The 26,906-nt window shown below is 39.3% G+C and overlaps 1 protein-coding gene across 1 annotated transcript in view; it reads left to right on the forward strand.

Annotated features, from left to right (window-relative positions):
- Positions 1–11,922: 11,922 nt before the first annotated feature.
- LOC118818836 (heterogeneous nuclear ribonucleoprotein L-like) overlaps positions 11,923–26,906 on the forward strand; it is an 83,983-nt gene continuing 68,999 nt past the window's right edge. Inside the window, exon 1 of the mRNA XM_036586334.1 lies at positions 11,923–12,302. Coding sequence (XP_036442227.1) covers positions 12,081–12,302 — 222 coding nt within the window. The 5' untranslated portion in view covers positions 11,923–12,080. The remainder of the gene's footprint in view (positions 12,303–26,906) is intronic.

A 26,906-nucleotide genomic window follows, 5' to 3' on the forward strand; every position in this document is an offset into this window, starting at 1 on the left:
CTCGCACCTCAGAGACTCTAAACTTGACTTGCACTCGCACCTCAGAGATTCTAAACTCAACTTGCACTCGCACCTCAGAGATTCTAAACTCAACTTGCACTCGCACCTCAGAGATATTAAACTCGACTTGTACTTGCACCTCAGAGACTCTAAACTCAACTTGCACTCGCACCTCAGAGATATTAAACTCAACTTGCACTCGCATCTCAGAGACTCTAAACTCGACTTGCACTCGACCTGCACTCGCATCTCAGAGATTCTAAACATGACTCGCAACTCAGAGACTCTAAACTCAACTTGCACTCGCACCTCAGAGATTCTAAACTCGACTTGTACTCGCATTTCAGAGACTCTAAACTCGACTTGTACTCGCATTTCAGAGACTCTAAACTCGACTTGCACTCGACCTGCACTCGCATCTCAAAGATTCTAAACATGACTCGCAACTCAGAGACTCTAAACATGACTTAGACTAACATCCCAGAGACTCTAAATTCGAATCAAAGCTTGACTTGTGCTCTTACCCTAGGCAATTCGAGACTCAACTAAGACTCGCACCCCCGGGACACAATTCAGACTCTCAACCCAGAGAGTCAAGACTTGACTCGAACTCTCACTCCAGAGACTCGAGACTCGACTAGGATTCTCGCCCCAGAAACTGAAAATTAGAGACTCAACTCAGATTTGCCAAGCTCTTCCTATCAATGCACAACTAGCTCAGAGACCCTCCTGAATACTCTGAAATACATCACAGTACCGAAGAAAAAACTTCCAGTTCATGTTGACTTTAAGAATTAGGTCAAGATATCAGGACTACATGGAGGAAAAGCTTTATTATGTGCATTTCTTTGTGCTTGAAAATGAATTTCTTTCTTCAGCACTTTGGTCTGTTCTGATTATGTAAGACACTGCAGGGGATGGGGAGCATCATTCCCATTTTGCATAAGTCCTCTAAAGAAGCAAAAATGCAGAAAACCTAATTCATATTGTTTACACCTACCAGGAGCTATTGCTGCGAAGATCGCCCCCCCCTCCCCAATCTCTCTTTCTTTGCTGAGTATCTATAGTGCTGGACGAAAGGCTAAACCAATAGTTAATTACTATGTTCTTTTGGTGCACAGAAGAAAACAGAAGTGTGAAAGTATGACTTATCTTGTGATTGTTAAGCTCACAGCTGATACAGCTACCAAAGCTGGAGCAATAAAAGCCATGCTTTCACTTCCTTGCATGCTTTTCTTGTGTATATATATATATATATAAATATATATATATATATATATATATATATATATATATAAATATGTGTGTGTCCACTCACTGTCCACTTTATTAGATACACCTGCGTTGTTGGTCCACCCTGTAGATGTAAAGCCAGAGACGAAAGCTCATCTCTTGCTGTACAGTATGAGCTAATCGTCCTCTAGTCCTTCATTGGTGGTCACAGGATGCTGTTGACTGGATGTTTTTGGTTGGTGGACTATTCTCAGTCTAGCAGTGACACTGAGGTGTTTAAAAACTCCAGCAGCACTGCTGCGCCTGATCCACTCATACCAGCGCAACACACACTAACACACCACCATATCAGTGTCACCGTAGTGCTGAGAATGATCCAAGACTCAAATAATACCTGCTCTGTGGTGGTCCTGTGGGGGTCCTGACCATTGAAGAACAGGGTAAAAGGGGGCTAACAAAGTATGCAGAGAAACAGATGGACTACAGTCTGTAATTGTAGAACTACAAAGTGCACCTATATAGTAAGTGGAGCTGATAAAATGGACAATGAGCGTAGAAACAAGGACATAATGTTATGGTTGATCGGTGTGTGTGTGTGTGTGTGTGTGTGTGTGTGTGTGTGTATGTATGTAATTTCAATTCAAAATAGTACAAAGACAGCATATCAAAGTTGAAACTGAGAATATTTTTTGTTTTTTTTGGAAAATAAACGCCCATTTTGAATTTGGTGCCAGCAACACATTACAAAAAAGCTGGGACTGGGGTATGTTTACCATTGTGTTGGATAACCTCTTCTTTTAACAACAGGAGAACAATTGCTGTAGCTTTGAAAGTAAAATATTTTCCGGTTTTTGCTTCATACAGGATTTCATCTGCCCAACCCAGAATCTTTTACTACGGAGCCATGCTGTTGTAATTAGTGCAGAATGTATTTTGGCATTGTCTTGCTGAAATAAGCAAGGCCTTCCCTGAAAAAGACGTTGTGTGGATGGCAGCATGTGTCGCTCCAAAACTTACATATATTGTCCAGCATTAATGGTGCCTTCACAGATGGGCAAGTCACCCATGCCATGTGCACTAATGCACGCCTATACAATCACAGATGCATGGATGGTGGCATTTCTGGATACAGTTTAAACATGGTTTCTTCTTTGCATGGTAAACTTTTAGCTTGGGTTTGTGGATGCAGCATCGAACTGTGTTCACAGATAATGGTTTTCAGAAGTGATTCTGAGCCCATGCAGTGATTTCCACTACAGAATCTTGTCTGTTTTTAATGCAGTGCCGCCAATTATTCTAAATAGTTGTGAAATGTTCCACAAGGTGTTTTTTTCAGCATTACACAACTTTACCAGGCTTTTGTTGCCCCTCCCACCTTTTTAAAAAATTGTTGCTGGCTCAGCAAAATGAAATGGGGTTATAATAAAAAAAACACATAATTAAGCTATAGAGTCATTCAAAGCAAAAGGATTTTAGAGTAAAGTCAGTGAAAAGTCTGAAATGGGTTTTCAGCTCTGACTTTGAATCAATTTAGTGGAATGATCCATATAACACAATACTAATGGGGGAGTAGGGATCAACTTTGATCACAGCCAATATGTGTTTAAAGGAATACTCCAGTGTTTTTTAGCCTCATCTCTATCTACCACATCTGTATTATTATCATTTAAATTAATTTCAAAATGTTTCCCTGTACTTAGTAAACTAACAGAAGCAAACTGTTGCCCCGAAATATACTTATAATAAAGGCCCATGGGCAGGTGCTGAAGAAGAACATTGATGACTTTATAGGCTTTGTGTATTTATTACTAAAGGAATACTTCAGCGTTTTCCAACCTAATCTCTACTGCATCTATAGAAAACTCACTGACTGGAATTATAGAGCCCGATAGCTTCTGTAGTACATTTTGAATGAACAAGTTTTCTGTTCTTTTGCTAAGTACAGTGAAACATGTCAAAATTCATACCCATTTTAACTGAATTCCTTTAAATAATAAACACATACAGCCTAGTAAGTCATCAATGTTCTCCTTAATTCATGAGCAATGAACTCGGGAGAACACTGATGACTCATTGAAGTCATTCCTTGATGAAGTTCCACAAATAATTTAAGTGCAGCTCGGCTGTGTGAGAGGAACTGGTTGCCCTCAATCGTTCGAGGAATCACAGTAAGTGACGTTAGCTGTGCGAGCGGTTTCAGTAGAGGTAGATCTTAGCGTGGCCGTATCTCTCTCTATCCCCTTTTTTTCCCGAGATTTAGAATTCAGAGCAGCGTGCAGGATGGCGAGAGTCGTGGGATGGGAGAAAGCTCTCCAGGGCTGCGAGAGCAAATGTGTTCCTATAGAAACTAGGTCAACAGCGACCATTTATAATGAATTGTTTCTGAACCACAGCTGCAGAGGCGAACGCTGTCTAACCCTCTTTCACAGTTTGACTGACACTTTGCCACCGTGCACCTCTGGGCTTTTCGACAGTCTAACTTTAGCGCATTAGACTATTGCGAACAGCTGAATTTTAAACACATGCAAAACTCCACTCAGGTGTGAAATAAATAAATAATAGCGTTATGAAACGGAACTCCTGTTACGATATCATTGGACATTCCTATAACGATATCTGTATCATAAATCTCAGCTTTTCTACTTGAAGGCTATAAAAATCACCTTGTAGCTGAATGCAGTGGGTAATCATTTTAAGCAAGAGGCGTTGTGCTGACTTCGGACGTTGTATTCGGGCCAAAAAGGAAAAGGAACATCCTGACTGTTACCAAAGTTCCAAAGCCAACGTCTGTCATGGTATGAGGGTGTGTTAGTGGGTAACTTGCACATATGTGAAGGAACAGTTAATGCTGAGGGGTTCATACGCATTTTGGAGCAACAAATGCTGCCATCCAGATGACATCTTTTTCAGGGATGTCCCTGGTTGTTGCAGCAAGACAATGAGTGCGTTTACATGCACTTAAAAAAATGATCATAATCTGATTTGTGCAGTTATCTGATTATTCAATTGGTCATGTGAACAGCATTCTCAGATTTCTTAGATCAGAGTAAGGTCTAGAAATCTGATAAAGAGAGCTTGATTTTAGCCCAGTAAACAGATTTCTCAGTGCATGTAAAAACCCCAGCAACACCGCTGTGCTTGATACACTTGTGCCAGACAGCTACAGTGACCACTACCAGGTCATGACATTGCTGTGCTGAAACTAGTCCACCACCGAAGTAGCATGACATCCTGTAGTATGACTTCATAGTGTGAAGTCCTGTAGTAAAACGAGGTAGAGGACAGCTGACAAATTGTGCAGCAACAGGCTACAGCAGTGGTCTCCAATCCAGGTCCTGAAAACTTCTTTCCTTCAGAGTTTAGTTCAAACCTGTATCCAATAAGATGCCCCGCCCCTTACTTTAACTCTAATACATCTGATCCAGCCAATCAGGGAGTTGGGAAGAGGTTGATTCGCTGGAGCAGGTGTTTCAAATTATAGTTGGAACTAGGCTCTGCAGGCAGGTAGCTCTCCAGGACCAGGGTTGGAGACCACTGGGCTACAGTCTGTAATTGTACACCACTACAGTGCAGCTATAATGAAGGTGGCCAGTGAGTGGAACTAAAAGGTAGACGTTTCTAATAAAGTGGCCAGTGAGTGGAAAAACAAGGTAGATGTTTCTAAAAAAAAGTACAAGGTAGGGGTTGCTAATAAAGTGGCCAGTGAGTGGACATACAAGGTAGGGGTTTCTAACGAAGTGGTCAGTGAGTGGAAGTACAAGGTAGGGGTTTCTAAAGAAGTGGTCAGTGAGTGGAAGTACAAGGTAAGGGTTTCTAATAAAGTGGCCAGTGAGTGGACGTACAAGGTAGGGGTTTCTAATAAAGTGGCCAATAAGTGGAAGTACAAGGTAGGGGTTTCTAATAAAGTGGCCAGTGAGTGGAAGTACACGGTAGGGGTTTCTAATAAAGTGGCCAGTGAGTGGACGTACAAGGTAGAGGTTCCTAATAAAGTGGCCAGTAAGTGGAAGTACAAGGTAGTAGCCAGTCTGTTCCACCTCCCAACATCTATACTGGGTAATCAAGCTTCTACAGGTCAGTAATGACTCTGCTCACTGTATTATATATAATATTTCAAAATGTAGTCTTGACTGGTCTAGTCTAGATCTTTTATCTTTAATCTATGAAGTGGTTTATCTGTACCTAAACTACTTTCAGACCTCTTTGCTAAACATGCTCTACATTTTGACCACAGAGCTTGGGCAAAATATAGACCATGTTTTTAATGCAACAGAATCAGATAAGGTGGCAGGTGTTCATGTTTCTTTCTGAATCTACTCTGAATAGTGATGTAGTTACATGCGCTTGCTCATCAGCACACCAGTGATTATCCTGTAGATGTTTTTGCAGCCAGAGTGTCTGTATGAAGAGCAGTTGGTTATGTTTCACTGATTTTTCAACATCTCTCCATAATTAAAACATTAAGATGCAAACAAAGTCATTCAGAGTGGTTTGATGTGAAGTGTGACATTCTAGAGAAACGTTTGAACAGAAACATTCACAGCGATGGTGATGGGAACCAGACATCTGCCACTTAAAGCAACATCACAGGAAGTTATCATATTAAATAATTACCAATGTGCTGCCTGGTGCCTGGGACATTGTTTTACAATAGTTTTGAGATAAGATATTGGTTTAAATATATTTTCAAAAACACATTCATGGTGGAGAGCTACATACAGGGTGTTATAAGGCAAAATAGTACCCAAAAAGTTTTTTTTCAGATTTTACCATCATTTAGAATAGATATGAGCACTCAGAACTCAGTATAGGTTTACTGGTTGTTTTAGGTAACAAATAAAAAGTTTGCACTGTAGATACTGTGACCCCTGTGTCACGCCTCGGGCGGATTCAGACTCCATTTCCCAGAATGCGTTGGGAGATCATGTGCATGAGCAACTTCCCTCGGACTCGGAGTCCAGAATGGATTCCATTGCCCACAATCCCTCAGGAGATGATATGACTTTGGACAATCATTCACGCACCTATCAGCACTCACAAACCCCTGAGTATTAAGAGTGTGCACCTGTGTTTGTTGTCATGTGACTCATTTAGTCTAGTATATAAGCCCGGGCTTTAGTCATAGTCATTGTGAGGTATTGCTTCTCTTTGGACATACTGAGCGGTTTTCTGATCTGTTTTTTTTACTGCCTGTTATGACCCACTCTTTGTTTAACTGACCTTGATTTTTGCTTGTCCCTTCTTGTACCTTTGCTGACTGGTTTTGGGCCTGTGTTTTGACTTTTTGCCTGCTTTTTGATGATGATTTCTGCTCACTCCCTTTGTTTTGGCTGCCTATTGTTATGATCACTTCGGTGATATTTTGCCGCCTTTTGGTTACGACCCACACTTGTTTTTTGACCACGCCTTTGTCGCAAGTTAATAAAACACTGTTTGCATTTTTTCATCCGCAAGCGTCTGTATTCTGTAGCATCGTCACACCCTGATTTCCAACGCCACCACTGCGAAGAAATCTGAATCTGTAATTTTCTCAAAAATCCAGGAAAAAATGACTTTCTCCACAATTGAATAATGCCGAAATTTTGAACAGTTAGAGAAATTCCCCTTCTTATGCTCCCTGAGAACAAAAATCATATGTTTCATACAGGTAGGTTAGCTCAGAAGGAAGCATCACCAGGGAGATCCTTGTAAGAACACTGCATCTGTTCACATTCAGTTTTTCCTGAGAAAGAATCCCTGCTCAGTGATTCTCGCCCTCATGAAAAGAGAGACGGGGCTTGTTTGACAAACAAGGACAGTTTGCCCAAGAAAAACAAAAAAAAACTGTTGCACACCGGGTCCGCGGCGCTCAGGTATTCACAGATACCTGCCGCTCTGCGCTTCAGCCAAGAGCTCAGCATTCACAGTGTGTAGAGAAGGAAAATGAGCAGCTGCCATTTCAGTACAAAAGCGGATGCTTCGGCTGCAGCAAACAAACAAATCTCCACAGCTCAAGCCATCGCTGAACAATCGAAGAACGGAGGCTCAAGGTTGATTTCTTTCAGAGTTGTTCTGACAAGCTATTTTGGAAGATTACAGAGAAAACACTATATAACATGTGACAGTAGCCTTACAGGATTTCCTGTTTGTGAACCAAGGGCGAGATAATGGAACAAAGGTGGTAAGCTCAGGTCCGAGCCGGCCACAGTTTTTCTCGCTTTTCACAGTTTCTTTCGCTAACACATGCTATTCAACTCCTGTTCCCCTCCAGATCACATGAGCGTCATTTTTTGATTGTTGCAGATTCAAATGAATGGTTTTGCAGTGGCTTTTCTCAAAATCTACAGCACTTTTTTACGCTTTTTTGAGTTACAGGAGGTTGGAGTAAAACTGTAGATGTTTTTGATCATCAGTGTGCTATAGTTGTATGCAAAGATTTGGGCATCCTTGGCTAAATTACATTGACGTAAAAACAACGGATTTTGATTTGACATTTTTCTGCAAAAGTTAATGCACAGCATAAGGTTTGAAGAGTCAGAGAATGTATTAAACTCTGGAAATCTCATCAGCTGACAATCCTTAATGATAATTTTTGACCTGTGTAACCAGTTCTAATGAATCTTTTTAGCCCTAAAAAGATCATTTCTGGAACTTTACAGACTGAAAGGGTGTCCAAACATTCGCCTGTGCCGCAATTTTATTTAAATATAAAGCAACTGTGCATTAACATTCAAACTTTGCAGCTGAGGTTCTTTGCAACATTCATTGTGAAAGCACTTAAATGATTTACATGTTTAATGTAAAAATAATGTGATGATTGCTCAAATTGTGAGCCCTTGCAAATATTTGCCAGGGTTGGCTGAGTTTGTGTGAATTTTTGCAATCCCAAAATCATGGAGGGACTGAACTCCTGAGGGTCTGATAAGCTGATGAATCAGGTGTGTTAAATTAAGTAGAATAAAGCAGAATGCTTAATCCTGGTCCTCACACCTCTGTTATAGAAGCATGGCGGATGCTCTCCTGTGTTAAGTCGACCTTGGCGAATCCTTGACTTTCCCGAGCTCTTTGGGTGGATAACGAGCCTTTCTGCATAAACATTCTCCAGCTTCAGCAGCAGCTGTCCGTCAGCCAGCTGTGAAAAACCTTGTCTGATTCATATTCACCAGCGTCTTCACCCCCCTGCGAACAAAGGCAGCATAGTGCAGACAAATTGGAGGTAATAGGCCAAAATGCTTCACGATTAGGCCTACACAGAGCTCAGCGCTTCTCGTTTGTTCAGCGGGTTTTATTTGACTGTGTTTGCCCTTGGAGCGGGAGAATAAAGGCATGCAGAGTTTTGGGCCCAAGCAATAGCTAATTGCTCTGGCGGTGTCTGGCAATTTGTAATCATTCTTGATACCGAGTTCAAGAGTGAACAAGTGATTTGAGTTGATAAACAAGCATGAATTAATCTGAACTAATGCACATGAACACAAGCTCAACCTCGAACAGCTAAACGCTGTTTTTGTGGCACCTGTTGTGCTGTTTAGACTGTGTCTGAAAAAGAGATTTTTAAAGGTTAATGTAACGTAAAGATTCTCTACCAATTTAAAGCCCAAGGAAGTTAATCAATTTCTTTCTAAGTGGGTTAATCTTGCTCTTGTTATATGCATAAACATGCTCTAAGTATGTCCTGGGAATAACTTCCCAATGCCTACTAAATGGCTAATCTGCCAAAATTCTCCTGTAAATGTAAACTATACAGTTCTAATCTTGGGTAGCGCTTACATAAGCAGTACTCCCACCGTTCACAAGGCTGACATGATTTGTCCAGCCCGTAAGGTTTTAACAAAACTGTTGTCTCTTTCTCTCTGTTTGAAACTTGCAAAGCAAAAGCTAACAACCAAGCGAAAGCTAACCTAGCAAACATAACTGACCTATCAAGCTAGCTTATCTGTCTGCCTTTCGTCTGTCAGTTTGTTTGTCAGTTTGTTCATTTGTTTGTTTGTTCAGCCAGCCTTCCCAGCATTCCCTGGATGCACATTCAGCAGCAAAGCGAGTAAGAACCTATAAGAACTGTACCTTCTGTAAGACATTGCCGTATAAAAGCTGGGTAACATTTTAGTGATGTATCCACAGTGGGGTCTGCAACAGCACATTTATATGTAAAGCCTGTTAAACTCATTTCTCCCTGTTCACATTATTGTGTTTACTTCTGCTTCAGTAGTGTAGCAGGCTAGGTGTGTTGGACAGAAGAATATCAGAGTAATAGGTCACACTCAGACAGTTCTCAGATAGGTCTGACCAGTGTTTAACCCCTTACATGGCCAGGGCCCGTCGATAAGCCCAAAGTTTTATTACACACTTCTAGAACCTAAGAATAGCTCAACCAATTTGCACTGACGTCCCTGTAGTTACTGTATAAGCCTTATTATGTAATAAGCCTGGGATTTTAAGGGGTTAAACAGTGTTATTAAATTTCTATCTTATCTTTATATCTTTGTTTAACACAATTGTAGTAACATACAAAGTTCCTGGGACTTTAAATTTTCTTCATAGAACTTCTTTAAACTTTAAAACAGTTTTTTACACTCAACAACAAAAAGAACTGTTCTTAAGACAGCTCATGTACAAAAATGATTCTCTGTTTTTTAAGGAGTGAAAGAAGCTTCTATGGCATTGCGCAAAATCCTTTTAGTCATCTTAATCTTTAATAGTAAGGGGATCACATGCTCAGCACATTTCTGTGTTTTGTGTTTTCCCTTATGTAACATACCTGGGCCAGCATGTGGGTAGCCTGTTAATCAGTCAATGTGTTGAATCAGGTGTGCTAGGTAAGAGAAAAGAACTAAAATATAACTAGTGTGGGATCTCCAGGACTGACTTCAAGAACCATTGTGATCCATTGTAGCTACTGAATAATAAGCCTTCAAGATCAATAACTGGGTAATTAGTGTTAATGGGCCAACATTTCAACCATGTGATGGTAATAAACCCTTGTCAGTGGGAAAGAGATGATGGTAGAATGTTGAAGTTAAGCTGGCAACTGTCTACAATTCCCAAATAGAAGGCCAGTGTTCCCCAAACTATGCTATCATTTTCAGGTACATCCGTGCTTGGTTTAACATGACAACGCCAAGAAACGTTCTGCATGAGTTACAACAACGTGGCTGTGTAATCAGAGAGTGCAGGTGCTAGACTAGCCTGCCTGTCTCCTATTACGTGAGGTGCATTATGAAGAGCAAAATACAGCAACGAAGGTCCCATACGGTTGCACAGCTGAAGACTTCTATAACTTCTATAAATTCAGATTTTAAAACTGGATCAGATTTTAACTTCAGTCCCCAAAGGTTTATTAAGTGCTGTCAAAAAGAAAGGTGACATAAAACAGTAAACATGCTCCTGTCCCAGCTTTTTGGGAAAGTGTTGCAGGCATCAGATTGAGCGTATATTTACCAAAAAAAAAATCTTAAGGTAAAATATTTAATATTAGAGCATAATATAAAATATTTTACCTTAAGATTTTTTTTCTAATTTCAGTTAAATTACAAATGTGTGTATATAGAGAGAAAAAAAAAAATATATATATATATATATATATATTTTTGCATATTTAAGTACATTTAAGTGATTATATTTAATCCTGTACACATTTTGTATGCATCGTGTTCTTTAGGGTCAGCTTGAGCCCAAATAAACATTTTACACACATTTTTGTTTTGGTTGTTTTGGATGATAATAAGGTCACATAGAACTGTTCACAGAGGTGGTGATAGAAACCACATGTGTGAGTGTGAGTGCCTCCCATAAAGTGAAGATGTATGGTTAGAAGTGACCGGCCAGCTTCCTGGCTCTCTCTTGCTGCCTGTTCAAGAAAAGAGCAGCCAAGTAAACCATTAAATATCTGGTCTTTGTATTGTTTTCGTTCAAACACAGGTCAAAGCAAATTTATAAATCACTGCTTTCTATTTTACTTGCATTTTTCCTGCTTTCCCAGCTTTTTTGGAATTGATCTTGTACCACCAGTCCTGTGCCTGGTGACAATTAATCATGTCACTGTGGTAAAAAATATTGATGTCAAACTCGAAACTGATTTAGTACATCTGAAGCGCAGCATCAGCAAATAGTCCAGCTGTTTAAGAACAACGTTCCTTGTCAAGCATTTGCAAAGATTTTAGGCATTTCACTCTCCGCGGAAAGGCCAAGGCTAATCTGAAATGGACTGATGCACAGAACCGATTCTTTCGTTTGAATGAACCGAGCGTCCGATTAAACGAGCCCGGTCAACTCAATTCTCACCTCCTCCATCGCCTACGGTGCTTTTCGATTCAGTCTTATGTGCGTTAACGTCTCTCACTAACTCAGACAGACTTTTAGTGAACAAACATTACAAAAAGAGGATACAGCCTGTCCTGCAGAGAGAACATGTACCAAGAATTGTAATACAGAATGTGGTATGTAGTGTTTAGGGGTCTAAACAGTGAAATAAATGCTGTTCCAAATCTGTTAGAGGCCTTTACGTTGCGTGGATTGGGCAAAGTTCAATTGGGACGGAATCAGCTGAATCGGTTCACCAAGAACGATTCATTAATGAGTCGGATCAGAGGACATCGCTGAAAAAACAGAAGTAGAAGAAGGAGCGAGAGAGGGCGCGCGCGCGTCGTTCGTTTCGCTCACTCACTCCCTCGCTCGCTCGTGCGGCTCCGCCAATGCGCACACGTCCGTAAGAACGTTCGGCTCGTTCTTCTCGCGAGGAGGCACATGCTGCTGCTGCCGCTGCCGGACGCGCTCGCGCATACACGCTTCGAACTGCAGCCCGCCGAGTCGACTCACGTTCACCGTTAAAACAGAAACCGTTAACCGTCGGCAAGCGCCGCTCCATCGGCTCGAACATGTCGCTGGTGGAGGAGTATGCCGAGGGGGAGTACGAGCGAGCGCCGAAGAGGCTGAAGACGGCGGAGGTGGAGGAGGGAGAGGAGCTGGAGGAAGGCGAGGACTCGGACTCAGCATCCGCGGGGCTGCTAGGAGACGAGGAGGAGGAGGAGGAGGCGCGGCGGCCCGGCGGCAAGAGCAGAGCCCGCTGGAGCGCGTCGAAATACGGCTCTGGAAGGAAGGCAAGTGCCTCTTTTTTGAGGACGCTTATCACTTAAAACCGCGTACAGGATCCCGTGTAAATGTATCACAATGCTCTTCACAGCTAATAAGCTACAATTCAAACTCCTAGTATAGGTCGGTTTTACAGTTAAAACCAAATAGGACTGCATACGTGAATACGTAGTAATACATTCTAAGTGTGTGCCATACGTGTGTGTGTGTGTGTGTGTGTGTGTGTGTGTGTGTGTATGTATGTATGTCTGTGTATTTACCTTTAAGCCCACAACGAAAACCCAGACTCCTCTGTTTACAGCTAATTAGCTAAAATACAAACTCCTAGCATAGGGCAAAGGTCCTGTTTTGGGGATTTCACAGTAGAAACGAAACCCATATACATACATATATATGTATCTGTTTATATGTAGGTATGGCTTTATTTTACCTTAGAGCTCACTTCCACACAGAACAGCTAATAAGCTTAAAATGACAACTCCTAGCATGGGTGAGGTATCTTTTTTAGGAGGTGGTTCACAGTTAAAACCAAATCCAGGTAAACATAAATATGTATGTATGCGTATATGTGAGGCGCCTACAGCGTCTCCACACTAGCTTCATTGCTAATAAGCTAATTTAAGGAAGAATTCCACTGTTCAACATTTGTACATAAAGGATTAAGATGTTAACAGAGTTATTCAGAGCAGCATGGTGTGAAACGCTCAGTTCTAGAGAAACATACCGTGTCCGAGTTGTTCACAGTGGTTGTGATCCGAAGTGGATGTTCAGGAGTTCAGTGCCTCTGAAAGCTCCCACACAGAAAGTTATTATGCGAAGCGGTTATGAATAAATTGCCAAATGTCTAAATGTCGTTTCATGATTGTTTTGCGCGGAGCTAATTTTTAAAAATCCACTCATGGTGGAAAAAAGGTACATCCACGGCGTTTTAGCATTATCAGCGTTGAGTATAAAACTCAGAAGACATGCGTAGATCCACTGGTCGTTTTGCATAGTAAATAGCAATATTTGTTTTATAGACTCACCACCACTGTAAAGAAATGAGAATCAAGTGTCTCTATAATTAACTACTTCACATCAAACAACTCTGAATGACTTTGTTTACATATCATTGATTGAATTACGCAAAAATTTTTGACAAAGTTGGAATTTGCCGTGACATTCCTACCAGGCAAGGAAAGCCAATTGAACACTAACCAGACTCTCAACGTTGGTAACGATAGACATTTGTTAGTTAAACACTGCGGCTATGGAGACCCTCAGCTCTAGGATATGACGGCGTACCGCCTGCATTGACCCCACTTTCCATGGTTTAACCAGGAAAAAGAAGACTTGCAAGGAGCTGTGATCAAGCTGCACATTTGTCACGGCAGCCAGCGGCTCTTTTGATTTTTCAACTCGATTACGCCTAATCAGATTTCACGTCGTCTGAGACTGGCTGGCGTCCCCAGAGAAAAAGCTCCAACATGAGGGACCCACTGGCTCCGGGTCATCCACGACTCTTCCTGCCCTTCTAAAGATAGATGTAAGGGGCTAGATCACATGTGTCACATTCTAGTCCTCGCGGGCCAAAACACTGCAGATTTCAGCACACTGCCTCATTAAACACACCTGATTCAGCTCATCAGCTAATTAGTAAGACCGTGATGAACTGACTTTAGAGCGTTACATGAGGATAAATGCTAATCTCCGTAGCACTTGGGCCCTGAAGGTCCCCAGTTTGACATGCTTGGGTAGATGAAAAGTTGAGGGTTGTATTAGGACCTGGTTGTATCACGTCTGTTTTGTTTATAAGGGGTGAATGATAATTCGTTTTGTATCAAAATCACAATTTGAAAGAGTGCAGTTTTCACACTGCAAATGCTACAACTTTAATTGAGTAATTTTAAATATATGTATAAATATGTGCATATATATATTATAAAACCGCAAAGCTTGTAAACTGCATTACATTTACCGTTCAACCCTGAAAAAGGATGTGCTGGTCTTCATGAGAAAAAACGGCCTAGACTTTAAACTATAAAAATGAATCACATTTAAATCTGAGCTGCAATGTCGGTCTAAAAAACTGCAATTAGATATTTTACAAAGATTGTTTTGTCAACTTGATAGGTCGGTGGTCTGGTCCTGAAGCAACTAAACACAATGCTAAACTATCATATTGGTCACTTGCCTGAAATCCATTAAAGCAGTTTAAAGCAGTTGAGCTAGATTTGAGAAATTGTAGCTATTCCTTAACACCAAAGCAATGCAAAAATCGGATTAGATTACTTAAAAATTGATGTTTAATACAGTTTTGAGCTGATTACTTCATATACATGTTAAGGCCTGATCTTATCTCTCAGTACTATGTTCCACGGTCCACTCAAGGAACACAGAATTCAGTTGATATGTACACGTGTTAGTTTATGTACATCAAACGATGACTCTGTGCTGTGCTAGCCAACATGGACGTGTGAACGTGGACGTGCGGACAATTCATAACCGAATTGTCAGTTAGCGTTCTCCTCCAAGCCTTGCTCTAAGAGGACCCAGATGCCTCATTTTGATCATTCAGAGTGAAAGACGGCAAATGAGACACAGAGGAGCATGTTGATAATAGTTTTATCGCAGTTTTGCATATAAATTTTTTTACACATTTTAAAAACTATACTGTAATTATTTCTTCCTTAATAGTTACACATTCTCTGGTGGTAAAATGTGTGTACATTTGTTTACCTACACACACACATTCTCTCCTCTTGCTGTCAGTTTCTGTGTCAGGTGTCCAGAGCATTTTGTCCTTGATAGTTTATCTCTTTTAAAGGCACTGGGGAAAGAAAAGTGTGAGTTAGAGCAGAGACAGATCTTTCCGTGTGGGCTTGCTGCAATGTTTGTGACCTCCTCGAGAATGGCATGCATCTCCATGTTAGAAAACGAAAGCAGCGTCACATTTTACAGGTCAGATCTGCAGACAGAGTGATGAGATCAAAGAAAGGCAGGTGCACGGCAGGCTAGCGTTATCGGCCTCTAAATGTAAGTCATATTTACTGCTCGTGGAGCAGTGCCTTGTGGGTGCGAGCGATGAGGGAGACGGCAAGATGGTTCTAGATTCGGTTTGCATCCGTAATCTTCCCACTTTTATGTGTATGCAAATAGGAGTGGGATGACAACAGCCAAAGGGACGCTGCACCCTCTCCCTCTCCCTTTCTCTGTCTCTCTCTCTCTCTCTCTCTCTCTCTCTCTCTCTCTCTCTCTGTGCCTCTATCACTTGCTCTTTCTCTCTAGTGGGCGGCCGTGTCTCTGGAGGCTGTGATAGGCATCTGGGCTCACTGTGGGGATGGCGTGGATGGAAATGAATAATCCTTACCCCTCTGTGCTTGTGCCCAGGGCCTTGCAATGAGTCTGCACCTGCTCTAGAGGAAATAGGGGCGACCAGGGCAGTTCCAGCTAAGAAATTACCTATTGATTTTAATCCAGTGACGCATGTGCATCAGATGTACAGATATGAGGTGCTGCAGTGGAACTGGACAGCAACACTGGCCTGTTTCTCTGAAGAGCTTGTAATGACTGTGATGAGAGAAAATGGAGGAATGCTTTTAATTCACTGCACAAGAGCCTAACGCTAAATTAGGCACAATATGCCTCATGATATTTAGTTTTTCTGAGGTTCGTGATGTTGGGATGGACTGAATGCATCAGCAATACAGTAGTGCCACATTGGGGAAAAGGCTATGAGAAACTGAATAGAATATTTTGTTAATTTAGTGTTTCCAAAATCTAACAACTTAGGAAAGAGCATGGGGTGACATCTTGTTACTATGCAGTTTGGGTAATTACTATAAATTTGTCTTGTCTGATCTGTTCAGACTCCATGGCGCTAGTTGGTGCGCCACTACAAAACAAAACAATCCACTTTGAATTAACCTACCCACAAAATTCAGTACTGATGACAAATAAAGCAAACCAACTCAAAGCTTTTTTTGTTTTTCATTTAAAGATTTTCCTCTGTTTTATCAGCTCTTTTCTTCATAAAGCTTTGTTCAAAATAAAATAATTTATTGAAGTATATTTGATGTATCTTTTTTTTTTTGAGTCTAGACAAATCATAAATGGTTTAACATTAAAAGGTACCTGTTGTCAATATTTGTTCATGTCAGTTTGTTGATCTGGACCTTTGTAAGCAAGCCTTTTTTTGTAATTGGACCTACCCCTAGTTTACAGTCTATATAATTGGCCTTAATCTGTCTTTTTATGTCACATGCATCAGTAGTGAGTGATATACTGGTTCATCTGTTATACTGGTTGAAATTCTTAGTCTAGTATGAGTTTTGTCACACTAGCACGCCACAAATACTAGCTGATGTTATCTTCTTTAGCTGAGTGGCTGAGCCATCAGTGTTTCAGGTACGTTTCAAACTCTCGATCGCCTCTTGCTGTCTAGTCCATTGCTTCTGAAGTAGTCCACCTTTGTTTGCAGTGAACATGAAAGAATGGCCTTTTAGGTTAGCCTAAGCCTAACATAGACACCAGATCAACTGCCGTGCTTCTTCTCATATTGCCTGAGAAGCCACCTGACGCAGACAACTGCATCAGATGAGGCCATAGTCTTGGGGCCTTATGCATAAAGCAAGCTGTGGACAAGCTGGTACTAATAGTGTAGATAACTAATATTTTTAAAATTTCAGCAATGTCTACTGGTCAGAGGCACAAGTGTGTGGGACGGAAGTACGACTTGAAATGACTTGAAATATTTGGCGAACATGAAGTTGCCTTTATATTCAAAATTCCCACATTAAATGGTGCAGCAATTACAGGCACCAAATTGTAACTGCTGCTTCAGTTAAGGTGGAATGGAAAATTTTAACCAAAAAAACTGGCCGCTAAGAAGCTAACTTCAACCTTGTTGAAGTTAAGATATAAAAAACATTTAGCACCATTTTAGCTAGGCCTGCGGATTAGATAGTAATATTAACACTGATTTATCTTCATATTGTTTAGTTTTGTTTTTCCTACCTTGCACAATAAAAATGTTTCAGATTTACTTTGGTTTTTAGAAATGTTTCTTATTAAAAGTCTTATTAAAAGTGAAGGGGCATCCCAGAACCACTGTTAACCTGCAAAAATTGATTTACTTAAGCATCTAAAATGGCTTAATTAAAAACAAATACTTATTACTTATACCGTGATCTAAATTTTTGTCCACGCCTCCTGCTACTAACATGCAGTTATTTTGTGTTTTAGAAGTACTGAAGATAACCATGATATATGTAGAAAAGATACTTACAAAAACCCCTAGCACACATTGCACCATGTAATGCAGGGGTATCAAACTCAGCCAGTAAAAGGGCCATATTTAAAAATCTCATCAAATCTGTGGGCCAGAGAAAAACATGTCTTTATTCATTTTTAATTAATACTGTGCTGTAACCCGAACTGGCCACTGTTTATTCAAAATATGCAAAAACCTCAGCAGTCAAATACAGACACTTGTAGTAGACCTTGAAATATTACATGGACACTTGAAATATTTAAAATTTAATTGCCCCCAATTGTAACCTATCTATTTGCTTGAACTAGACACCTGACATCCTTCAAGTTCATTAGGACTTGGGCTCAATTTCTGAGCTGCTGAGCTGACATTAGGTGTTCATGCTGGTTGAACTGCAGCTGAATTGCATTTTGGTGCTGTGGTGTAGAATTGTGTAGAATTGAGGTGTAACCACCCTCCCATAGACTATCTGTCTTTGGAAGTACTTTCAGCTAAAGCCATTGACTATTTTGCAAATTCTTTACTCTTCCAGGTGAAGATAAAGTCTCTAGCTACCCTTGCATGGCCAGTAAGTGCCTTCGATTTTAAACTAGAATGGTATATTGATGTGACAGCTGCTATTTTTGGACATTTTACTTAAAGAGTTTGAAAAGGTAATATATGCAAGTTAGGAAGCTAATGCTAATGCTATTATAATTTATGCTAGCCTCTATAAAGCATTCTTTTGCACATATTTACACACTCAACAGGGAAAAGTATTCTTTGTAAATGTAGGCATTTTGTGAGTGTGTGCATACAGAAAAGTGCAGTGTATTGTTTTCATATCAGCCAGTGAAGCAACCAATGTAGCTAATTAGCCACGTTATATGCTTTAGAGTGGCATAAATGACAGAACAGACAGTTAAATTGTTAGTCATGGTTAGTGTGATGTGCCAGCTGTCTCAAGAAAGTGGAAAATGAACTAGTTCTAGAGTCGTAAGTTCTGTTGGTTTGTGTTCGTGGTCAGTTCTTCGTTTAGAACGTGCACTAGAAAAAAACATCCATATAGACAAACATAAAAGAATTTTGGTCTTTGTCATCCAGGTTAAATTTCTGGGTGTAGCTCCATCGTTTTTAGAATAGCGATTTGCTGGTTTGATTGAAATGGGTGCTTAAGCTAACAATCATTTTCCATTTGTGGATGTGTACAGCTGATTATTACTGTCATACAAGACTGTGAGATTTAGTCTAGTACCATAGGCCAGAGCCTGTCTTTTGTTCGCTTTTCTGTGTTGAATCCTGTAAAAGCTTCTTTTGATTAAATCTCAGGTGGTGTTGTGAAAGCTTCACAAACAGATAAGCACTGTTTTTGTATGCCTCCAGATTCATCAAAAAAAGTGCTTTTCAGGGACAAATGACAGGGCGTGCGAAATGATCTTGTTTTGTTCTTACGAAATAGTGTCAGAGAAGTCTTCAGTCACATTTCCACACTTCCTGTTGAAGGTATTTTCTGTAAATGGAAGCACTTTGCAGCTTTATGGTTTGCGTGTGTGTTTTGCAGACACTGGAGGAGCAATCCTGCTGCAGTTGCTCGCTCTGTTACACTCTTTTATTGAGTTTCACACGTTTTTGTATGTGAAAGACTTGAGCTCTCTCCCAGCGTAGATCTTTATGGAGGGAAAACCCCACAAACTATTCTCTTCATGTCTCACAAGGCTGTGAACATTACACCATGATTCTCTTGCTGTTTGTTAAAAGAGTCTGACCTGAATGAAGTGCACCAAACCCTGCTACCTGCTTCATGATGACGATAACACTGTCACTAAGCGTGATCAAGGTTCAGAGACGTTGGTACTTGAATCGTCTACCTTGTCCTTGCTTGTATTATATTGTATTATATGGAAAAGTCAACATTTCTGTATTATTAAATCAAGATGTAAACAAAGTCATTCAGTGTGGTTTGATGTTAGAAGCTCTGTTCTAGAGAAATTTAGAGTCAAAATTGATCATGTTGGTGGTGATAGGAACCAGATGTCTGAAGAGTTTAGTGCCTCTAAAATCCACTAAAAATGGTTACAAATATGCTGCCTGATGCCTTAGACATTGTTTTAGACATTTGTTTTTGGCATGAAACATATTTTTAAAACCCATTCATGGCGGAGGGTTACATTTAGGGTATTGTAAGGCCAAATGTTGCCCAAATAAAACTTAGTTTTTCAGATTTACCACTGTTTTGCCATCATTAACATTACATATAAAAACACAAAGCACATGTGTAGGTTCACTGGTGGTTTTGGATTGTAAGTAAAATGGCTATATTTGCGTTATAGACATTGCGAGCACTGGTTACTGTCTCCACAAGTGTAAAGAAATTTGAGTCCGTTTCTGTACAATGAACCATTTCATGTCAAACCACTCTGAATGACTTTGTTTATATCTCAATAATTAAGTTATTAGTTGAAAAAGTGGAATTCCTCTTTGAGGACAAGTTATGTCATTTAACAGACAAAATTTAATGTTAGATTTTCCATCAAAATTAGAAATGGTTCAATACCACTGTACCTATACTGATATAGAAACCTTGAGAATCGGTTGATGTCGATACAGGTCAGATGTTTTTTCCGGACCTAGGACTGCTTGCTCTGTGAGTTAGACTCAGTACATTTGGACAAGTGTGAAAGCTGTTCTCGAGCCGTCCACAGAACTGATTTCTGGTCCTTCTGAAATCGGTGGTCTGGGGTTCGCTTCCAGTGAGCTCTGGTGTGGGGATGTGTGGAATTTGTGTGAAAGCAAACCAACGATAAAGAGACCCTCCCCGAAACACACCCAGAATCGGTCCAAGTATTCAGGCTAAGTGTTAAAACGCCCAAACGCTCTACTAACTCACAGGAAGAAATACTCAGCCCGCAACATCACATCACACAGTGCCACGTGTTGTGATTTTTGATTACATCGTTGTGCACCAGCAGGTAAAGAAAAATAATATTAACCAACAATATCATGTTTCCCCCCCACAACCATTCCAACCTATTATCGAGAGAAAATGCTCAGCTAGCTCAGAAATCTTCCCTGATATCATGATTCACTCGCAGATACATCACGGAACAGCTTTATAATAAGTTATGATTTCCAAGTCACCCTGACTTTAGAATGAGTGCAGTATGACATGGAATATGAGTTTAACCATGTCATTCAACCTTTTTTAAGTCCTGCTTGGCATTATTGAAATCTTTGTTTTCTTGAGTAGTTTTATATGCACTACAATTACCACATTTATTGAGATGTACCATCTGAGTCTGTAAGCCTGAGTGAACATATCGGCAAAGAGACTGGGCTGCAGATAGGAAACAGTTTTTTGTTTTTTTTCTTTTTTTTGGATAAAAAAGGCCAAGTTTTACACTAAAGTACATTTCTGGTGGACAGCATAATTTACCTCAAGGCAGACTCATTTAGCTCTTAAATATCATATGCAAAAGTTTGGGTGCCCCTGATCAAACTACATGTTTTGTTAATTTTCTAAAGTGAACACACTTTTGCTGGTTTTAATGCACAGTTACTGTTTAATTTTTTAATCTAACATATTGGGAAAAAAATTAACATACATTGTTATTTTGTACAATATGTTAAACTCAGCAAATAAATCAAAATTGTACACTCAGTTTTGCAGAAAATGCCATATTTAAGTTTTCGGTAAAGGATGTGCTAACCTATTTTCACTTAAATCAAAACGTTACTTATTTAGGATTTCAGACTTTGTATGTGTAGATAAGGAAGGGCTTTTTAAACATGTTGCCATCCTAATGGTCACTTACACAACCCATGCAAGAGTCAGTTGGTCACTGAGATTAAGAAACGGATTGTGAAGGTACAAATAGTGGTAAATAATATGACAACATTTTATCTTATCATGATAAATGATATCACAGTATGCCACGTTATACTTTTCTGAACATATTGCGGATATCATCTTAAAGGACACTGTCCAACTGCATGTTTAATAGTAAAGAGAGCATAATTAGGCCTGTTTAATTGGAATTTGTACAAAGCAGTGTGTAAAACGTTAAATAAAATCACTGTGCCAGAGTGATATTGCTGCATTGTTCATATTGATATTTTTACCATATCTCCCACCCCTAGATAGAAATATATTTAGAAATTTGGTGGCAGTAAACTGTAAATTGAATGTAAATGAGTGGCTTTGCTGATCACAGGCTTAACTATTATCTTATGTGGAGTGCTTATCTGGATGTTCTCTTGCAGCTGCACAGTGTTCTTGAGGTCTGGGAGCTAGGTCAGGTGGCTTGATTTTACCAAATAAAAATGTGAACGCATAGTCAGTGTATAGTTTCTTGCTTTGATAAACTTTGCTTTGTTTTCCATTTTTTTTAGTCCGCATTTTCTTCACATTCATTCCTAAACAGTTTTTTCGTCATTTTTCTTGTCAGCTGACTCACATAAAGGAACGTTGTAAACTCCTAATAAACAACTACGTAAATTTTCCTTGGCTAAAACCGTGGCAGACGCGTTAGTGTCCATAGTAACATACGTAGAGACATCTAGATGATCTTCTGAAGTCGCTGCTTTAGTCGTGACCACTTTTTGAATATTGTACTTAAATGTTTTAGAGTTGTGAGTATGAGAAAGTCTGAATGTTCTGATTGCCTCAGATAAAAAGGGCTGTCATGCATGCTCAATTGTTCACCTGCAGGAAATGTGCAGCTTATGTGCAAAACTGTTTTTTTTTACTCATTATTCAGAATATGAGAAGCTCTTTATATCGGCACAGTCTTGAGCATAAGATTCCAGAAGATTTGGTTCATGTGTCGTCAGTGGTCGCTGTGAACGTACCTGAAACGTTTACATTAATGCAGTTCTTTTAGACTAAACTCACTGCATATGCATTTGCTATCCTTCAAAACACCCGTACCCAGTCCTCTGAGGTCATCAACTTCACTGAATTGGGGTTAAAATCTAATAGTAGCTAACCAGAGATTTCTTAGTCTCTGAAGACAAACATTTCTATAATTAATTGATTCATTATTTTTCCCGTAATTTTTTCTAATTTGGGGGCTAGACTGTTCATCTTGAAGGAAATTGATGTTATAGTTGACACACATTTTTAAAAGCCTTTAACTTGCCGTGTTTGCTGAAAATCCAGAACATACTCTGCTTTGAGAGCTAATGCTGGGTGGTATTGCTGAAATCCAGTACTGCGAGATTTTCAGAATATATCATGTTAACGTCCATGTCGACTTTAGTGACATTTCTTCTCATTACAGATGTGTTGAGAGAGGAACGACATGCAGTTTCTCCAGGACACAGTGATACATTTAAACATAAAGCAGCAGCAGACAACAGTGCAGACAGACAGTAAATACAAATAATGCAATAAATATAGACAAACTGTCCAAACACCATACAATAAACTCTTGGCACAATAAAATATGCCTCAGACAGTGTTAAATTTGCATTAAGAAAATTTTTAAACAAATGCTTGAGTACTGCTACTCTGTGCTCACAGAATGTCTTACAAACCTGACATCGCTTGTTTTGATTGACCTGTTTTTTTGTGTTCTACTTCTATTAAAGTTACACCAAATTGAAAATTACACAGTATTGCAAATGTTTAGCAGACAGAAAGCACATTTTAAACTGTTCAAATCAAATTGAAGCACCCAGTGAATGACCTAGAGTGCAGATAAATGTTTTGTACTACATGTAAAGTGTTCAAAATAGAATTACAAAAGCTGAAAAAAAAACCACTTTGCAACAGGAATGCCACTATTTTATGGATTTGTCATCGTTATTCATGAAAATACACTATAGTTCAAAAGTTTGGTATTCTAGTTATAAATAATTATTCAGTAGTAGCCTGTACAGTGTAGATTGAAATGTTATTAGAGATTGGTTTGTACACAATTTAAATTATTTTGGGACAACAAGGAGTTATGACATGAGTTATGACGTGACAAAAAATATTGTTACTTCAGCTGTGATTATCTATTTATAGTAATTTTTCGATTTCTATGAACAGCTTTGTGATTTGATCACCTCTCTTGCAATCATTCTTGATGCTAAATAGCAGGGGTGCCCAGTCCAGGTGTGTTAGATTAGGATTGGAGCTAAACTTTGCTATTATTAATATTACTGATGCCCATTAGCTTTCAAAGAAATTGTACACTAAAACTGGAAAGCAGCATTGTGACGTGTCTATATCATAGTATCAAACTACATAGCATACAGTCTTCACAAAAGAATAATGGGGATATACGTCATAATGAGGAACTGTGAGTTTAAGAACTGCCAGCTTCTGTGTGTACAGAGTGCATTGATTAATGTCCAGAAGAGGACTGGCTGCAGTTAGAAACAGTCGTGCAAAGTTAAAATTAGAGATAAATTTACATAGATTTGTTACAAAGCTTAACTATCATGTCACAAAACCTATGCTAAAAATAGTATTGCATTGAATTTACCTAATTCAAATGTGTACCTCGTATTCTTATAAATAAAATATATTACACCAGCACATTTACTGCCGAAAGTATACTGTAAGACAGTATTATGTTGATGTATTAGATTTTAGTCATGTGTAAATGATGAACACATTAGAATGAAGTAAAATCAGTGCATTCATTTTTTACAGTGTTCTTGGCTTTAACTGACCAAGCGTTGATCATTTATCAGAATCGGAGATGCTGTCACAGGCAGTGATGCATTTGCTGATACAAGTATTAAATAAAATGTCACGTATGCCACTAAAATTTTAATACCCAGACAAAATGAACAACATGCCTAACATACAGTGGAATGATGTTATGTCTGGTGCAGTGCTTAAAAAGCAGATACTGTGACAGAGTGTTTTAAGGCAGTTGAGCAAATGTTTGCATGAATCTGCAGAAATAGGTCCAGCATAGCAGTAGCCTGAAACCAGCATTATGCGGTGTGGAAAGCCTTAGCCCTACACAAGTGAGTTCTTTTGAGTTGATTTTGATGCAGCTTTTAGCTCTGACTAGTTACATAGCCTACATAAAGAGCATACACTCAATGTTAAATAGAAGTCTAAGCATATCGGAAAAGGAAAAAAGCGCGCCAGGTTATTTTTATTTTCAACCACGGTACACAAGGCCAAAATAGACAAGGTGCATGAGGCCGCACACTTTTATATGACCGCTCGCCGCCACTGCAGTCTGTTCAGGGCAGGTCGATATTAGTTCTTTTGCCCGAGCCGACTTAATAAAAGTTTGATGCTCCCCCACCGCAGTGACTCGCAACACAGGGGCACGTTAAGTTAGACGCACGCTGTGATCTCAATAGCAGCCTTCACAGGGGAATCTTGAAAGCCCAGACGCTCCTCTGAAGAAGTTCTGAAGGCGCGGCAGCTCCCGGCTGGCCTACTTAGCTGCAATTTCACTGACGGCTTCTAATGCTCAAACAGTTTCTGACATCAGAAGACTGATAGAGGCGACACTTAATATTCTACAGCTTTCATGAGTCGGCTCCTTATGTAATCGTGCTCTAAAATTAACGGTGAACGCACCTTTGACTATCTTCTCTCATTCACACAGGCAGACAATCTCTTTGCTCTGAAGCATGTATAATTTTTTGCCTGACAAAGTTAAATTTTACTGTTTAGATCATGCAAATGACATAATTAGAGGCACAAACACTGACAAATGAGTCTTGGTCGTAGGCTACAGGGGACCTTACCTCACCTTGGTAAATGCACATGTAGTATACACTGGTAAATGAATGTACACTGGTCTCTGTTCTCTCACGATGAAAGGAATTAATGTTCAGAGAGCTCAGTTGTTTGACACAAATTTGCACTGCTATATTTTTTCTCTATGATACATTGGCTTACAGGTTCCTATTTGAACAAAATTAAATCAAATAACCAAAAACAGGCTTTCAAAAACAGTGCGAAATTGTCGCAGATTCTTGTGGAAGTAGTTTGAAACAGTAATACAATTTAAAAGCACAGGTAAATTTAGATGAATTTGGAATGATGCCTATCTGTCACATAGCCTGCATTCAAATATGCAATGCCAGTGCCGATAGGTGTGGGTAATATGGCAAAAATATAATATCACAATACTTTAAGAAACTTTCACAATGCGTGATATTTCACAATAATGATTTTTTTTAACATCTGATAAGTTGGAAGGGACAGAAAAGAATCAGTAGGGCCACATTAAAAATACTGTCAAAAACTGAGTTTGAATGATTTTTATTCAACATTTCACAATTAACAAGCGCTCTCTTTTAACAAGCTCTCTTTTTTTAATGAACAATGCATTTGGGTGATGTTCTAGAAATACTGATGATATTTGCAGAAAAGCATATTGCGACACATTGTGGCATAACATCTCAGAAACTATAAATATCGTTATATTGCCAAGCCCTAATTGTCATAAGGTAAGAAACCTGAAAGACCATATTGTGTTAATGTAAGATGTTTTATTCGTGTGAATGAAGTATGTAAAATTTGAATCATGTAAATTCTCTACATTAATTTTTCAGTGTCCATACAGTGTCCATACAGACCACTACAGTGTTCTTGCCCTTAACTCACTTTAACATATACATTTGCGCTGCTGTAGTTTTTCTGTTCAGTACACTGACTGATTGCTTTTTGTTCTTTGAGAAGATTACCTGTAAAATTAAATAACCCAAAACCAAATCAGTTTTCAGAAATTGTGCAGAATTTGTCAAAGCAGTAGTAAAACAGTAAAGCAGGAGTGCCTAAACTTTTTGTTTAGTGTTTGTGGTGGGCAGAGGGCCAAAAAGACAAAAAAACAATTCCATAAACATAAAATGTGGCCTGTGCAAAAAATTACATTTTATGTTTTTTTCCCGATATGTTCAACTCTAATAAATGTGTTCCCAGTAGAGGATGTGTTAACGTATTTTTACTCAGAAAATCAACAAAACATGAATTTGGGGATGTTCGAATCTTTGCATACCATGTGTTTGTTCTCTCACTGGGTGAGGAGATGAGGTTAGGGTAACTTTCTGGTGGGCAAAATTAAACGTCTTTACTGGCCAACTTTTCTATAGGATCAGTAAATAAAAGCAAACCCTGCAACTGTATTTTGCATTCATAAGACAATTTAAATATTAAATAAAATTGAACAGTTCAGTTCAGAAGTTTCTCACTGTATTTGAAATAAAGGTGCATTTTTACATCGTAGTTAAAAATAATATAACCTTAATTTATTAATGCCACATATTTCCACTCAGAGTGAGGATTTGAGGACTTTGTCAACATAAATGGAACAACAGTTAATGTCAACATACTTTTAGGTTGTAAGTCAAACAGACCCTTTGGTTCAATTTCATAAGTGACTTACACTGCGTTGTGATGTACAATTCGAGGTGTGAA

This window comes from Colossoma macropomum, unplaced genomic scaffold (genome assembly GCF_904425465.1).
Source record: "Colossoma macropomum unplaced genomic scaffold, Colossoma_macropomum, whole genome shotgun sequence".
Lineage (NCBI taxonomy): Eukaryota > Metazoa > Chordata > Actinopteri > Characiformes > Serrasalmidae > Colossoma > Colossoma macropomum.